The sequence below is a fragment of the Silurus aristotelis genome, assembly GCF_946808225.1.
Source record: "Silurus aristotelis genome assembly, chromosome: 5".
NCBI classification, from domain to species: Eukaryota; Metazoa; Chordata; class Actinopteri; order Siluriformes; family Siluridae; genus Silurus; species Silurus aristotelis.
The window spans coordinates 18889550-18907468 of record NC_139578.1 but is presented as its reverse complement, the minus strand read 5'-3'; the positions used below and the strand labels follow the sequence as shown (position 1 = coordinate 18907468).

At 40.5% G+C, this 17919-nt stretch overlaps 1 protein-coding gene across 2 annotated transcripts in view; it reads right to left on the bottom strand.

The window, feature by feature from the left end:
- Window positions 1-3: 3 nt before the first annotated feature.
- Window positions 4-17919, bottom strand: part of rbpjb (recombination signal binding protein for immunoglobulin kappa J region b) — a 41046-nt gene continuing 23130 nt past the window's right edge. For both annotated transcript variants that reach the window (XM_083541278.1, XM_083541279.1), the window contains exons 3-11: window positions 11886-11981; window positions 9357-9522; window positions 8556-8730; window positions 7770-7907; window positions 6674-6786; window positions 4061-4201; window positions 2687-2842; window positions 2186-2289; window positions 4-816 (exon numbers count right to left, since the gene is read on the bottom strand). In XM_083541278.1, coding sequence (XP_083397404.1) covers window positions 534-816; window positions 2186-2289; window positions 2687-2842; window positions 4061-4201; window positions 6674-6786; window positions 7770-7907; window positions 8556-8730; window positions 9357-9522; window positions 11886-11981 — 1372 coding nt within the window. In that variant the 3' untranslated portion in view covers window positions 4-533. The remainder of the gene's footprint in view (window positions 817-2185; window positions 2290-2686; window positions 2843-4060; window positions 4202-6673; window positions 6787-7769; window positions 7908-8555; window positions 8731-9356; window positions 9523-11885; window positions 11982-17919) is intronic.

The window sequence follows — 17919 nt, the reverse complement described above, 5'->3', positions numbered from 1 at the left end:
GTATGGAGGAAAAATGTACCTTTACTAAAGCTTATACAATAACCTTGGTCCATAAAAACTACGTTTCATTTACAAATGAACCTGACCCTCGTCTCATAACGTCCAGATCGAGCCACAGGAGATTTCACTCTTTCACACAAGCACAAATTGGGTGTGTGTGATTTTTTTTTTTTTGTGGGGGGTGGGGCTTAAATAAAGGTGGAGTAGAGACTTTTTGCTTAAATGCATCATTGCTATTGTCTGATGTTCTCCTATTCTGTATCTTGACAGGTTCAGGTGTTCTCACGGCCACGTCCATCACCAAGAGCAAACATCTCAGCACCTCCTTTACCTCCTCATTTTCCCCTCTTTTCTTTTCTTTCGCCGTATTCCTCGACTTTTGTGTTGATGGTGCCTAAATAAAATTGTTCTTGAAATCGTTTTTTTTTTTAACTCTATATGCAGCACTTTGTTGAAATGTACCTGGAGTTTTTTTTTCCTGTTTTTTTTTTTCCATCCGCGTACTAAGTTCTTGTTTGGTAACACCACGTGTGTTACGAGACCACGGCGGCTGTGGCGTTGGAGGAGTTTGCCGTGACTGAATTTGGTGTGTCAGTGTTGGAGGTGTTATTAGCCGAACGCAGGATGGCCCCGGCCGCGCTGCAGTGAGGCCTCGGGCCCGGCTCCGGAGTGTACGTGAACATCAGTGTGGTGGAGTAGATGATGCCGTCGTTCCGCACCAGTGTTACAGGAACCTGCACCGGCTGTCTCACCCACCGCCAACCCTCACGGAATGCTGAAATGTCCGGTACAACACACAGCATGCTTTCTCCACACCTGCAACACAAACAGGAGTTACCGTGAGTAATATATTACACACTGAATGCACAAGTGTTTTCGGAGGAACAGCATTAGTGACTTCATGACTTGATGTACGCTGTATAGAACAGGGGTGTCCAGTCTTTTTCACAAGCAACAAATTCTACCTGTTTAAATCTAAGGATTGTCATCTTTTCAATGACTATCAGGTGTGGCTCTTGATTGGTTGGAATGAAAACCTGCACCCACAACCGGCCATTAGTGGAAAAGACAGGACACCCCTGGTATAAACAAAAATGTTGGGACACCAGAATTCCATCCACGTTTCTTCCCCAAACTGTTTCCGCAAACTTGGAGGCACTAAATCGTATAAGATTTACATTTTCCATTCACTTAAACTAGGAGACCATGGTCCATAAAACCATGTGTGTGTAGATGTGGGTGGGTGAAGGCAGTTGCGTGGGGGATTAAAGACATATTTCTTAAATGCATCATTGCTATGGTCAGATGTTCTTGTCTTCTGTGTCATGACAGGTTCAGGTGTTCTCCTGCTCCATGAAGATATGCTTTACATCGGTAGGTATGGAACATTTTGAGTGGCCTGGAATAAAGCGCTGATCTCATCCATAACAAACACCTTCGGGATGAACTGGAACTAAAAAAAAAAAACCCCTTGCGGCAGTATGACCACAAATCTCCAAAACCTCATGGAACGTCTTCCCAGAAAAGTGCCGGTGGCACACACACACACAATATTATATATATATATATATATATATATATATATATATATATATATATATATATATATATATATATATATATATATATATATAAATATATATATTACATACACACACACACACACACACACACACACACACACACTGTATATATATGTGGCAAAAAATAAATCATTAGTTCATTATATGAAACAATATGATTCATATGACTGGTTAGTGATTATATAACTGACATACAGTAGTCATAACCATCCCTAGGAATTCACTTTTGTGGCCATGTCAGGATTCAAACTGTTGCATTTACACACTCTTTCAAAAGCCTTTTGCTTTATTTATATAGCCTTTCATCTTCTTTCTTAAAACCCATCCTAGGTCCCAATAATTCCAGCGCTGATAATAAAGTAAAACACCAGGATGGCTCATCATTTCAGAGAAAGCACTTAACATAAACAACCTTCTTGACATTTTACTTTCACCTGAACAGACATTTTAAAAGCTTTATCTGCTCTAAACAGTTCAGGCGACATTTACAATCTGTGTGTTTGTGTGTGCACTTGTGTATGAAATGAACTTTTCAGTTCAATCATTTAATCAAATACTACTACTAATAATAATAACAATAACAAACATATTAAAAACCCTACCTGTACATAGTCTCGGCTTCCACTTCCCCAAACCACACACGCAGGTTTGGAGCAAAGTTCTGCCCTGTTAGCTCCAGCATCGCTACGTCTCCTCCGCCGTTCAACTGTATGCAGGCAAATCCACAAACACACACACACACACACACACACACACACACACACACACACACACACACACACACAGTCCATTAGTTTACGTAAAAAAAATGGCTGCCTCATCAAGCGTGGCTACGTGTAATTTCTGCCTGCTGCAGCCGATTCATTTCGGTGAAGAGCTCTGACAGATCTGCACAGTTAATGGCGGTTGCGGAGAGGTGAAATCTGGCATGCTGTGTGATGGGATAAATTACACCACATGTGACTTACAAATGAGCGCATTCGTTTTTCAGGGAAGGGTTTCCCCCCCCCTTATGTTATACGACAACAATAAATTTTTTGATTGCATTATCTTTATGAATGATAACTAAGAATCAGTTCTATTGCACTAATGTGTTTGTGTACCTGTAAGCTTTCAACCACAGGCACAGGGGTGACAGATGAGTGAACTGGACCCATTCCCTCATAGAAGGTGTATTCTGCTTTATCTGTGCTAATGATTGTCCAAGAGGCACCGTCGTTGATCATCTCTTTATTTGGTTCTTTCGGGCATGGAGTGGCCTGAGCAAAACACACACACACACACACACACACACACACACACACACACACACACACACACACACACACACACACACACACACACACGAGAGCTAAAGATAATGCAGCAAATGGGTGCATGCATTATTAATGAAACAATTATGAATATTTCGAGACAAGACAACCTCGGAAAGCCGATCAAAAAATATTGATGAGCTGATAAATATTACAGCACAGTGCAATAATGCAATCGTGCGTGTGTATGTTTTTTTTTTTTTTTTCACTGCCAAACTCTGGGTTCTACTAGATGGAATATAGAGCACTACAATGTTATTATGGTAAATGGCTCATGTGGTGAGCATGCATAGGATATAGGACACAGTTTAGGGTAAATCCTAATTGTGTTGAATGAAACTGGGGAACAAAAACTTTTACATGGTTTATGATGTACAGTAATCCCCAGCTTTACCGCGGGTCGAATCTCGCGCCCCCGGTTGGTTTAGCGCGGAATTGCATTTGCCACATGACTCATTTGTTTGGCTGATTTTCCCGGTCTCTCGCGGATAGCACGATAGACCAAAAAACTTAAAGGGAATCGTTTTTATGGAGTTTTATGTTGAAATAATTAAATTTATTAATCAAAATATAATTACTATATTCTTGCAAATGTTTTCTGCGTGTGTTTAAAGTGTGTGGGAGGATGATTCATGCCTTAAACAGTAAAAAATAAAAAAATTACTGTATTGTGGATCTGAGCTCGTGAACAGAAAAAAAAGAAGAGGAAAAAAAGATTCTCTTTACTTGAAGTCAATTTAACACTTAACAAGATTTGGATCAATGTCGGTTCTTCTAAAAACAAAAACAAAATCTTTAACTGAAAATTTTTTCCAATTAAACTTACAATTATATTGTCAGTCACATTAAGTTTAATTTTATTAAATATAGTAAAAAAAAAAAAAAATTCCCTTTATCCTCTCTCTTTATTTTAACTTTTCAAATCCAATTGCAATCTACGATGTTGCTTACAAAATTCCGAATCCGACCACTTTAAGCTGGTATAAATCTTAGATAGCCATACTGGTTATCAGACCAGTGCCATCTCTTATAAACACACATCCTCTCCAACTTTAGGATTCCATTTGTTTTGGAGAAAAAAATCCTAATATTTATGTACCAACCAGGACCTGGACACTTTTTTTTTTTCTTTAACTGCTTGAACTACACAATGTGAGCTCTTACTTGAAACTGGATGATCCTTTCTTGGGAAAGGCACAGGTACATCCTCTCTGTATCCTTTAGGTAGAAGGCACACTTATGCAGCTGAGACACGGGGTCATCTGCGTCCAGCAAGGCCGTCTGCTTATCCACCTTACGGATGATCTGTACAGAAATATTACCAAAACAGATACACATAGAAAGAATTGTTAAATGATAGGGGTTTATTTAATAAAATCCATGATCGAGTTTCCACACAAGACACTAGAGAAGGTCAAGAGACAATTTTATACAACATTCCAGAACCTGAGCAATGCAGTTAAAACAAGCTCTGATGACAGTTCCCGCCCTCCACTTTTCCTACATGGAGACATGGTTTCCTTACATGGTTTGTAATCAGATTCTGACTCTTAATTTAATCACCAAAACATGCATGTGCACACATTCATGTTTACTGTGCACAGTGTTAATTATGCAGTATGAAGCATCACAGTGTATTCTAAAAAAGAAAGCCAGTCTCTTAAGGGACTAATGCACACAGTAAATACCTCTGCCTGAACAATTCATGAAAGCACTCTACAGCTGTTGTTAAATGTCCATTAATGAGCGAGTTTTGAGGCTTTTATGGTTTTTTTTTAGTAGAAAGCAACACCTCAAAAATGATTGTTTATGCTACTGCTGATGCATTAGAACAAGGGAGACTAAATAGCACTGGAGGATTCATTAAGACAGAGCAATAATATTTGTTTGTTATGAAGACAGACAAGCGAAGAAATTCTTAAATTGGAGGCCGACTGATAACCGATCAATCAACCTACAGTTTTTTAAATGGATACCAGGATAAAAAATAAAAATAAAATAATAACACCATGCAAAAAAGAAAGAAAAAAAAAAAGTAATTTCAATAATCCGGCCTTTTCAGGATGGCCATTTTAAGTAAGAATGTTTGGATTTATGTCAAATGATAATGCTTTAAAGTAACATTTGTAGTTAATGAATGCTTACTAAATTTAAATTGTATCTGTTAACATTAGTTTGTTAATGCATTATGAACTAACGAAAGAGAAGTTAAATAAATAAATAAATAAATAAATAAATAAATAAAATAAAACAGCACATTCGCCTCTAGAGGCCAATCTCGTACTGTATAATGACAGCGGGTCGAGCGCAGACGCAACCTGGAAAAACTATAGGATATTCATGCTGATAGCTTCTAGTTTAAATTGTTAAAGTTCTGGGATGCTTCTGGATATATTTTTCTTAAAGTTTCTGAAAAAAGAAAAGCAGGAAACGAAAAAAGAAATTTACCACAAAATCCCTATTGTACCTACACTCACCGGCCACTTTATTAGGTTCACCTTACTAGTACCGGGTTGGACCCCCTTTTGCCTTTAGAACTGCCTTAAACCTTCGTGGCATAGATTCAACAAGGTACTGAAAACATTCTTTAGAGATTTTGGTCCATATTGACATGATAGCATCACACAGTTGCTGCAGATTTGTCGGCTGCACATCCATGATGCAAATCTCCTATTCCAACACATCCCAAAGGTGCTCTATTGGAAAGTGTGCCAAGAAAATATCCGCCACACCATTACACCACCACCACCAGCCTGAACCGTTGATACAGGGCAAGATGGACTCATGCTTTCATGTTGTTGACACCAAATTCGCAGAGACTCATCAGACCAGGCAACGTTTTTCCAATCTTTTATTGTCCAATTTTGGTGAGCCTGTGCGAATTGTAGCATCAGTTTCCTGTTCTTATCTGTCAGGAGTGGCACCCGGTGTGGTCTTCTGCTGCTGTAGCCCATCCGCCTCAAGGTTCGACGTGTTATGCGTTCAGAGATGCTCTTTTGCATACCACGGTTGTAACGAGCGGTTATTTGAGTTACTGTTGCCTTTCTATCAGCTCGAACCAGTCTGGCCATTCTCCTCTAACCTCTGGCATCAACAAGGCATTTGCGCCCACAGAACTGCTGCTCACTGGATATTTTCTCTTTTTCAGACCATTCTCTGTAAACCCTAGAGATGGTTGTGCGTAAAAATCCCAGTAGATCAGCAGTTTCTGAAATACTCAGACCAGCCCGTCTGGCACCAACATCCATGCCATGCTCAAAGTCACTTAAATCACCTTTCTTCCCCGTTCTGACGCTCAGTTTGAACTGCAGCAAATCGTCTTGACCACGTTTACAAGCCTAAATGCATTGAGTTGCTGCCATGTGATTGGCTGATTAGAAATTTGCGTTAACGAGCAGTTGGACAGGTGTAACTAATAAAGTGGCCGGTGAGCGTATTGCTAAAAAAAAAAAAAAACGCTCAATCATTAGACTTTTTTGGATTCTATTGACTCACAAATCAGCGGCTTGTGAATTTAGAGCTCAACATTTCACCTGTGTAAAATCTGTGCAAAATTTAAATAAATTAATATTAACAAAGTTTTCTTTCATCTTGTCTCCTTTCACCATCTTTGAATTGTCATTTCTGCATAGTACATTTTATTAGCATAGAGTCTGGCTGCTGTTTTTCTCTGAAAATCGACAAGGTAGCTAAACTGTAACTGTTCCCACCTCTGCATTATTTAAAAAAAAATTTATTGAGATTTAATAAACAGACAGACAAAAAGTCAGACATTACCAGTCGTGGCAGGGCCATTCCTGTGACAGAGCAGACAAGTTTGACAGTTTGGCCGTAGTGAATGTAACCATCCCGCACGGTGAATTCCTCTCCCTCGGATTCTTCATCATCCACTGTGTGTGCACACGCACACACACGCACACGCACACACACACACACACACATTCCTTAGCAGTCTTCTTACTTTCTGGCCATGCCAGCTATAAGATGAAGATGTTTATGATTGTGTGGGTTTGTAAGCATGTGTAACTGTGTCTGTCTGGATGATAGAGTTCTGTTTATGTGTTGGGACAAGGCTGGAAAAAGAGCCTGTGTCTTCACTGGACTTTTAATATATGCGTGTTTCTCTTGGCAATTAAAGCATTAAGTGCTTTCAACAGAATTGTTATATTTTGTCCGCTGTGGGTTAACTGCTTTCACTAATCAAGATTATGTAATCAAAGCCAAACATGTGCAGAATGATTTTTAATAAAATCTCTAAGCATTGTGAATGAACAGATAAAAGATCAACTGACACGGTTCTTGGCTAGTCATCCCGCTTAAGTGTTTATTAATAACAGTGATGAAATTGTTACCTAAATATAAATCCAGATTGCTGGGCTTAGGGCCCTTCACTTACAAGACAATCAACTGTGTAACATGTCTTTACATGGAGCTTTGCTGAAGTGCACAAGTCTGCTTTTTGCGATCATCTTGACAGGCGGCTTAAATGACCCGCCATCCTCGTCCGTTTTGTCGATCGTGGAGTATTTCTTTCAAAATTAATGCAATTCTATAAACCTATCGAAATGTGCTCTTTATACGAACACTTAAAATGAAGCACCCTCTGCTTGTCTTTCTGCTACTCAATGAAGTCATCTAGTCCTCTGTGTTATTGTGGGAGTATCACTGTAAGAGTATCAGACACAGAGGAATATGAAGCTAAATACTCCAGTCAGTATTTTAAAACTAATCTGATCAGGTTACTTATTGTGTGTGTGTGTGTGTGTGTGTGTGTGTGTGTGTGTGTGTGTGTGTGTGTGTGTGAGTGAGAGAGGGAGAGAGAGAGAGAGAGAGAGAGAGAGAGAGAGAGAGAGAGAGAGAGAGAGAGACTTACAGAGGTGAATATAGAAGGCTCCCCATTGTTGTGAGCTGGCGTGAAAGTTCCCGCCCTCCACATGGAGGTAGCGTGTGCTGACCGTCTGAGAACGCAGTCTGTTAAACAGTGCCACTTTTGTTCCAGACGCTATACACACTATACACACACCCAAACACAAAGAGAGAGAGAGAGAGAGAGAGAGAGAGAGAGAGAGAGAGAGAGAGAGAGAGAGAGAGAGAGAGAGAGAGAGAGAGGGAAGAAAGAAAGCCATAAGCGGTTAGCTTGGCATTTCTAGACTTCATCAAATATTTATGTTTAAGAGTTTAAGAGGCAGCGGTTCAACTATAAAAAAAGAGCTCTATTTGCTAGTGCATGGAGCACCACAGCAAACAACACACTGCTCAAGGTTTGATGTTCGGACCCTGTTAATCATGCAGCCAATCTAATATATGAAGAAAGAAAAAAGAAATGTTGGCTGTGGCCCCCCCTGGTGGAGATGCAATCTTTATCTGAACAAACCCCCCCCCCTGTTCTCATCTTGGTACGGTATAGCAATGGGTCATGAGAACACTAAGTGAGGGACAGATGATTGGATGCCAGTCAATCTCAGCTTATTTAAAGCTCCCCTCCCCATGGTCATAATCCTTTTTTTTTTTTTTTTTATGTGTATCATTACATTTTTACTTGATAAAAGACAAAGAGGAAAAAAAACATTCGGAAGCGCACCAGAAATCCTTACACGCTCAGCAAAAAAAAAAAAAAACAGAGAGAGAGGATTAGGCGGCGTGTGTTTGTAACACTCACGGTCAGCGTTCTTGAGCGACTGCTTCTTTTTGGAAGGCTTGGAGATGACCTTGATGCGCTTGCTGAGGAAGACGCCGATGTTGGCGCTGTTGCCATACAGCATGCGCACCGACAACATGAAGTGCTTGCGCTTGTCCGAGTCCGAAATGTACAACGTTTTGGCTGTGCAGTAATTCTGCAGAGGGGGACGGGGAGAAAATTAGAGATAAAGTGAACAGATATTCAAAAAATATATATATAAAATCATGGATGGTTAATAAAATGGCATGTTACAAATGCAATGCTTTTCGTCTTCAGGGACAAGTGAACCACTCGAGGTTTAATGTCTGCTATAAAATCTGCTTAGTGTCGGCACTTAAACAATCAAAGATATCTTTGCTATCTATATCTTAATCAGAAATATTAAGTCTTTATCAGCCTGTAATCACTCCACTGCATTTGAACCCCATTATCCATCTTATCTGTAAACTGTGTGTTTACGCACAAAGTAACCGACACCATTATCAATAGTGTCAATTAAAATAAAAATAAAAAAAAAATAAAAAACAGTGACGTACTTCATTTGAACTAAAGAGAGAGTCGAGAAATGTTTATGTAGGTTTCTTTAGAAAGCGGTAAATACTACTTTAAAATGGTTTGCCAAAAGTAACAGGTTTGTACAGTATTTAAAATTTTCTGGGTCGATTTCTTGCTGCATGTTCACACTTCGTTTATTTTATTCCAAACCCTTGCAGCAACTACCAGTTCTGTACACAGAGTAATTCTCATCTGTGTCAGTTGTATGTGTTAACTGTATTGTACCTTCCCCTCCAGGTTGAGTTGTTGCATCTCCTGGTCGCTGTTCCCGATACCTATGAAGGCGCATGGCTGTGACTCCTGCTCTGAGCAGCCATCTCTCTCCATCTGTTCCCTCTTTTTCTTCCAGCCACAGCCCATCAGATACACACAGGGAGGAGGGCAAAAGAACCTGCATGAACACACAGAAATGGCAGAGAATCTCATCACAAATACGATTAAACCTTGTTTTAAAAATGCAAGCACGGACACAATGCTTTCAAAATGTTTTTTTTTTATCATTTGCGTCACGTCTCCAGGAGATGGCAGCACACACCCTAATATCTATAAACGTTTATATGATTACATGGGCTAAAGACAAAGCGGGCGTCCAATATTCACAAAGGAAATATATATATATATATTTATTTATTTATTTTATTTTTATTTTTTATAAAAAATGAATCAGTCTCGGTAGAGCAGTTTGCACAGTTTCAGCAGATAATGTGTGTTGGAGAAAAAGCATTACATTTGCTGCACAGATTATATTAGTCCTTATAATATAATAATAGGCACTGGAATATAAAATATATATGAAACACTTTGTTCACACATCCACAGCGATTTATGGTGGATCTCATGAGTATGGTGATCAACCGTCAACAAATTCCACTGAATGAAGTGCAAAGTAATAGGAACCAACTGAACACACTTCTTCAGCCAATTATCTAATCACTGCATTAATACACTCATACAGTGCGATACAGGTTTGAGTATTTATCTAACTGCTGATCTCCTGGGATTTTTCTTTTACACACAGCAGTCTCTAGAGTTTACTGAGTATAGTGCAATGATGAAAACATCGAGAGTGCTGCGGTTCTGTGCACTGAGACACTTTGTTGACACGAGACGAATGCAGAACGGACGGATCGGTTCAAATCGGACAGAAAGGACACAGTAACCCAAATGATCGTTCCGCACAATTGTACAAAAAAAGATGCACAACATGTTGACTCTTTAGGAGAATTAATTACAACGGCAAAGACCACAATCGGGTCCACTTTTGTCAGCAAAGAACCAAGTGGACGATTACTAAGGCACACATGTTCCAACCTGCCTAATGTCAACAGTCCAGACTGGTGGAAGTGGTGTAACAGTGTGGAGAATTTCTCACCCCTCAATACTAATCATCACTTGAAGGCCACAATCTAGCAATGGTCACCATGTAAATCCCATCCTGAGAGTTTAAAATCCCACTGGTTTCAAGAATATGTTCTTTAGTGGTCAGTGTGATAGAGGATGAGAGTCACATCACCTTGTGGTATCCATGCCATGAAGTGCTCACTGAGGACATATTCATGTAAAAGGATATATATAAAAAAAAAAGATAAAGATAGAATAAAAGTGAAATGCTGAACTGATTGTGTACATGCACACCCCTATTAGAATAAAAAGAATATTAATAATAATTACTTTGCTGTTCAGAAAGAAGGCGGCGATGGTATGCGAGTCTAAATAACGTCCCCATACGGCGCCTTATTCAAAACGAAAGTGCTTGTAAGGGTCAGACAAACAAATCATTAATGAGTCATAACAGTGTCTGGGTGGAATCGAAGACAGGGTTAAGGGTATCAATTCAAATGCTTTGTCTTTTTTTTTTTTTTTTTTTTAAAGGGGGGGTGGGGTTAAAAAGGTATTTAGTCTAGCGCAGGAGTGTTAAGGTCCTCCTACAGGGTTCTGGTGTCTGCTTTCACATCCTGCTAGTGCGTAACACTCGAAACGCTCATGATGCGTGTGCAGGTTTAAAACACTGTCTGCGAACCAGGTTCCATGCGTTACACGCTGCATTTAGAACCGAGAGTAATTCAGGTGATCGCACACTCATACGTTTGAGCTTCCCTTATCTATTACGATGTTTGTTTGGTACGCCAACAATCCCTGTCACACGGGGGGTCAAAAGTTTAAACGAAAGCAGAAACGACACAATGACTAAAGTTAAGCCAGTTCATACACACTTCCAATGAGCATCTCTCAATCCCTCTGTGTGTAACTCATTTAATGGACAACATTGCACATCAGGTTTAGGATTTCTGGTCTGTCTCCTTTTTGCTCTCTCGTTCTTTCAGCTTTGTCTGGCTGTGAATTTTTGGATTAACAGTCAGGCACTTCTGGTGTGATCACAAGGGAAACACTTTCCTAGCCAAGAGTAGTGAGCCAAGATCTAACCACGACAGGAGCTCCCCAGATACTGACTCTTCTTCGCTATGATCAATCTGTCCACACCTTCCTGCCTCCCTGCGTTTTCCTTTCTTTTCTCCTCGCTTTTTTTTTTTCCCCTCTGTTCTTTTCCAGCTCTCTCATTTTCCCTTTTCGTCTGCGATTCGCTGTGGATGAAGGAAAACCTCATTTCCTCCACTGCTTCATAGGGGAGACGCGGAGCGAGAGGTCAACAAGCATGACACAAAACATCCTCGCTGAAATGTAGTCATTCATCTCATGGGCTGGAGAACTAAAAATAAAAAAACTAAAAAAAAAAAGGGTGTGGGTGCGTGTTACCTTTTTTCATTGCCGTAGGATTTCTGTGCAACTTTAGCATGGAGGATCAGAACGGTTTGGTCTCCTCGCTCTTTCAGATAATTTCTCATCGCTTCTCTAGAGAGAGAGAGAGAGAGAGAGAGAGAGAGAGAGAGAGAGAGAGAGAGAGAGAGAGAGAGAGAGAGAGAGTGAGAGAGAGAGGAGAGAGAGAGAGAGAGAGAGAGTGTGAGAGAGAGAGAGAGAGAGAGTGTGTGAGAGAGAGAGAGAGTGAGAGAGAGAGAGAGAGAGAGAGAGAGAGAGAGAGAGAGAGAGAGTGTGAGTAAACACAGTGGAGTTTCACAGAATGTAGGAACACAAGATGTTGGTTTTTTTTTTTTCCCCATGTTAAATCAAATTACATTGTTAGTGTTTAACATTTGCTGAGGAAAAGGCAAAGTCTTTATAAGTTGAATGAAAAGTGCAATGTGGGGAAAATTTTTTTAAAAAGTCAATAGTACAAAAAAAAATTCAATAGAAAATAAATCTATGACACCACTGAAGATCATGTTATTATTATAATGCGAGGCACTCCGGGTGGATATATTTCCTTTAAAGAACAAGCCAGGACAAACCGTGTCTCACTTGATGTTTTTGGACTACTCCGCTTTTCACGACATATTTATGTTTATTTGCTCAAAAGGCTGCATGTGTTACATTTGAAGGCATTTTGAGACATTAGCTGTTACATCGAGTATTTTGCTGTTGCACACACCCCTGCCTAACACTGTGCTTTGCTGGAATCACTTCAGCATTCCATAAAGACCCATTATGCAGATTCTAAATTAACCACAGTGATCAACTTATTGCTTAAAACAACTATCGGTTCAATTAGCGCTGTTCGTGTGCACAACCTTGTATGTTCCTTCTGTTGTTCTGGGACCGTGTGTATATATTTAAAGAGAAAGCCTGCAGAAAGGTCGCATGTGCTTTATAGCCCAAACCTCAAGAGCTTGACTGGAAACACAAGCCCAACTTTGATTAGCCAATTCTCTGGTGAGCACAAATATGTGTTGCTTGCTGAGAGCATACGAGCAGCACGGCCAAAAACCTCAACCTCCACAGCTGGGGGGTCTTTATAAAAAAAAAAAAAAAAAAAGGAGAGGGGGGGGGGGGTGCGCATGTTTGAGAGGGGGTAATGAAGAGGGCAAAAGGACAACTGAAAGTTCCTCGGCGAGTGTACGCGTGTGAGCGGAAAAGAAGGGGGGGGGGGACGACTAAGAAGGAAAGATTGGAAGGAGGAGAAGAATATCCGACCTCATAACTGAAGAATTCTGATTTCCAATTACTTCAGCTAAAACAAAAGAAAACGGTGCTGCACATGCACACGTGTAATCTCTCAATGTGGAGTGCTCTACACACACACACACACACACACACACACACACACACACAGTTTTATACGCACTACGCCATTCCAGCTCGGGGAATTTATATATGTAACCTTATTGAATCATTGGGAAATAATTGATGCTCCTTTTAAAAATTCACATGAAGTATTTGGACTCAATTATGCACGCCTAAAACGTACCGTTTGCACAGATGTTTGCGACACCTGACACGCAAGAGTGCCTTGAAGACACAGACACAAAGTAATGGTGGGATGGGGTGAGGGGGGGGGGGGGGGGGCACTCACACACAGTCTTCCCTCGCCATACAAGCGTCCTCCACACGCTCAAATTCGACAGTCCTTTGTTATGGAAAGCACAGGGGCCCCTGAGACTTGGAGGTGTGTGTGTGTGTGTGTGTGTGTGTGTGTGTGTGTGAGTGTGAGAGAGAGAGAGAGAGAGAGAGAGAGAGAGAGAGAGAGAGAGAGAGAGAGAGGAGGCAAGATGAGGAAGTGTAGGACCCTTACTTACTGGACCAGCCTGGGGAGACAAACACACACACACACACACACACACACACAAAGAAAATCAACTGGCCTACACACTTCATCAGCCTGATGAGCTCATCTCCAACCCATCACTCGTCTCAGACAAAACGATCTCCTGTTTCAAATGGTCTCGGAGTTTGATGTAGCAAAACACCACAGCTCTGAAATCTAAACCGTGTTATTTATATCGCAGGAGTTTCTCACTCCGTTTAATGAGACATAACTTGTACTCTAATGGAGCGAATCTTGAACCCTGAAGAGCGCCGCCCTGCCTCGTAGGAGGGACGGATCTTACCGAGTTCGATGATGTCATCATCCTGCTGTAGCCTGTGATTGTATGACCCGTGCCCGTGTGCATAAATGGTGCAAGAAAAAGATGCGTTCGGATAAAAGGAACGCTCATCTATAGCTCTGTTCATTGTGTATCATCCGGCAGCCCAAATCACCTGAAGTACAGGTCACATGTCTACGGTAGAGCGGATCATTCTGGATCTAAAGGCACACGTATTCAGCACTAATATGCTTGTTTATTAAAGTCTGCAGCCGATATGCAATTCAAGAAGATCTAGAACGTGCACAACAGTAGCAAAAGTTATGACCCGAGGAAACACATTTTAAAAGGGAAAGGTGATGTGTTTGGAGCTGCTCGTGGCCGAGTAAAAGAAAATGTGGTATTGGTGAAGATGAAAATGAAAATCACGTCTCTCCAGTAGCGTGCCTAGCAGCTCGCTGTGTGAGGTGTCGAGCATCTCGGCTGGAAACGCTTAGAATTGACGTGAGACAGTCTGTATTTAAATAGTCGCAAACAAACGCACGGATCGAGCAGAGTAGCGACAGTCGCACAAAGATTTGAATTGATATGGAACACTGTGCAGCCACAAGTATGTGGACACCTGGCCAGAACACTTGCATGTGCTTGTTGTACATCCTATTACTGATTTTTTCCTCCCTGTTCAGTTTTCATAACGTCCATTCTTCTGAGAGCGCTAGATTTTTGTAGTGCGGCTACAGAGATGTGTCTATCATGCCACGTGAGCGTGAGGAAGGTCAGACGCTGATGTCGAGGGCTGGGATTTCGTTATTTATTTCAATTCATCCCGGCGGTGTTTAGTGTGCTTGAGGTCAGTGCTCGGTAAAGTACACTCGTGTTCTTCCACTCCAACCAGGGCAAACCGTGCCTTCATAAAGCCCACTTTGTGCACAGGGGAATTGTCATGCTGGAACGTAGTTCACTTTTTCAATGGAGGGAAAGCGAAATACTAAAATCGAACAAAACCATTCTATACGAGGTGTGCGCCTTTTTCAACTTTCGGGCTACAGGAGAAGATCCACATATGGGTGCGATGAGCAGGTGTCCATGTAGTCAATCTGATTCGTTTACAAGTTGAGATCTCAATTTATAAACAGCAAAATCCAATAAAGGATTGTTGTATAAATCCAGTTAAAGACTAAAGTTATCTATAAACCTTCATTACTCACTACAAGCTAATCTAAGTAGAAGCTAAGCCACAGCTAATCACACACTCAACCAGCAATTACAAATCTCATGCTAGATTACTTTGACACACTATACATGCAGTTGAAATCTATCAGTAAAATTTGGTTTATTTGTCTGTAACCTGAGGCTTTTGTTTTTACACATTGCTATACTTCTGACTCATAAAACCGGCCCACTAGTGAAATGTGAACTTGTCTTCTCTGTTTCAAGTAATTCCAGTTACACAAGCCAAAGCGTGGATTAAATTAATCATTGTATCAATCACTTAACTTGCTCTTTATAGAGCACTAATATTGCCCAGCTGCATAATTGTTACAGCATATGGTCAAAATCCTGCCAAACCATGGTGCATGCGAGGCTCAGAAGCACTGGGCAGTCGCGGTGGTGTGCGAATGGACGGAGCAGATCACTAGACACTGCACGGTTGCACGAGCCGATGTGGTCATTACGGGTGCTGTATCCTCTCATTAATCTTCCCATTAATTAAAGCGTTTACACAATGCCACGTGGACTACTGCGAGTGGTGTAGCGCTTCAGAAGTTCGGTTCTGTGGCTTTGTGCTCGTGCGTATGCGCGCACTGCTTGCACGCAAAGGGAAAGCCACGGCAGCATGTAACGCTGTGTGCTGTAGACAAAAACCACATGCACTGGGCTCAGCTAAGTGCTCCCTAAAGGAACAGGGACACAGGCCAACCTGAACCCACGTACAAGAAACCGTTGGTTCCTGGAAACATCGGGTTTGATTACACCAAATTCGGAGATGAATAAATATAAATAAATAAATCAAAAAGTAAAAGCAACAAATAAATACAGTAAAAACCTGAATGCAGTAAGGATACATCTCGAGTGATAAAAGGGTCCTTGGTGAGTCATAAGATTTCAGAAAGGATATGACAGACACGGGCACTTCCACAGGAAAGACTTTGTGACACACAAACCCTAAGCACGCAACATGCACATGCGTTCGCTTAACCAGGGGAAAAACACATGTACAGTATATAATCCCCTAAACATGGAATATTAGAACAAACGACATGTCGCTACTGACTCAAACAAAATGTCGGCCTTCATACATGAACTCAGCGCTCGTACAGAGTTAAAGCACGTCTTTCTATTGATCACTGAAAAGAGAAGATCGCTGGGATAGTAGCTCTGAGACAGATTAGGCCAGTGACATTTTTCACCATTCCTAAAGCAACCATGCTTCTTAGCCAACATGATGTGTCAAAAAGAAAAAAAAAAAAAAAAAAGAGAAAAGAGAAACAAAAACACTACATGTGTGATTACATCTAAAATCAACTTCATGCCACATCTGAGCAGCCAGTCGTTGCTGATTCTCCTATAAGCGCACGACATGTTTTCTATTCCTCTCACACAACAGCAACGTGTCGTAATTTTAGCTTGATTTTAGAAGAACCACTCATGGCACCCTTAATATTATCTAGTTCCTGATAACGCTTTCATTACAACATTATTTCAACAAAAAAAACAAAAGTTGTTTCCCCTCAGCAGTCGCTCTTTTCGTTCCTTCACAACGTACGCGCGATGCCGTGGTACTGACAAACAGCAACATCAAAGCGCAGACAACAAAAAAGTCACTATATCAACAACTCGCATTTCTTTTATGTGAAGTGCCTCCTAAACAAGTTATTACAGAAATAATTATATCATTAAAATATAAACCGGTGACTTGCTTGACAGCTAGAACTACTTGAATAGCTGCAGTTATAGAAAATTATTCACCACCTTCTTACCTATTAGAACTGAGCGAAGGTTTTTTAAACACTGGAAGTGAGTGCAAAAAATTGTAAAATAAATAAATAAATAAATAAAAAAACACAGGCTACACACACTACATATTCCAAAACAGACTTGTCTATTTAAATCAAGCCTCCTTACTAATTCATTACCAATGCATGTTTTCTTCCATTCCGCTTCAAGTATGACTAATATTTGTGAACTATGATGAAAACACAAAGAAGCATGTTAGCTTTAAACTTAACCCTTAACTTCAGGGGAAACACCAGTGAAATCACACAAAGGTGATCACACAAAGGTGTATATATATATATATATATATAGAGGGGAAGATCTGTGGTTAGTTCTCCAACATGTTTACCCGACTAGTTCCTTAAAAAAAAACATTTTTTGGACTTTCTCGTGTTCATTTACTTTCCATTTTGTTCTTTGATAAACAAAAATTTCACAACTGCCTAAAAGTTTTGGGCAGTACTGCATACATATACACACAAACCATACAGTATACACACACACACACACACACACACACACACACACACACACACACACACACACACACACACACACAATCATGTAAGCAAATAAAGTGTCATCACTTGTTATAGAGAAACCAGCTGCAGGTGAAGGTTTTAACAGGTCAACAGGTTTGTGTGTTGTTCCAGCCATAATTATTCATAAATAACCACACAAATGTTACAACCTTAATTCTTCGACTGTGTGTAGAGTTTTGTCGGACCCATGACTCTTTGTTTCATCAATAATAATTGCATGGTCCATCCTTCCTATTTAGAGCAAATACAACCTTATTTTCCTGTTGGCCTAAATGACTAATTTAGACATGAGCCGCTTACTCAGCTACACTGTTATACGAATACTCAAAACGG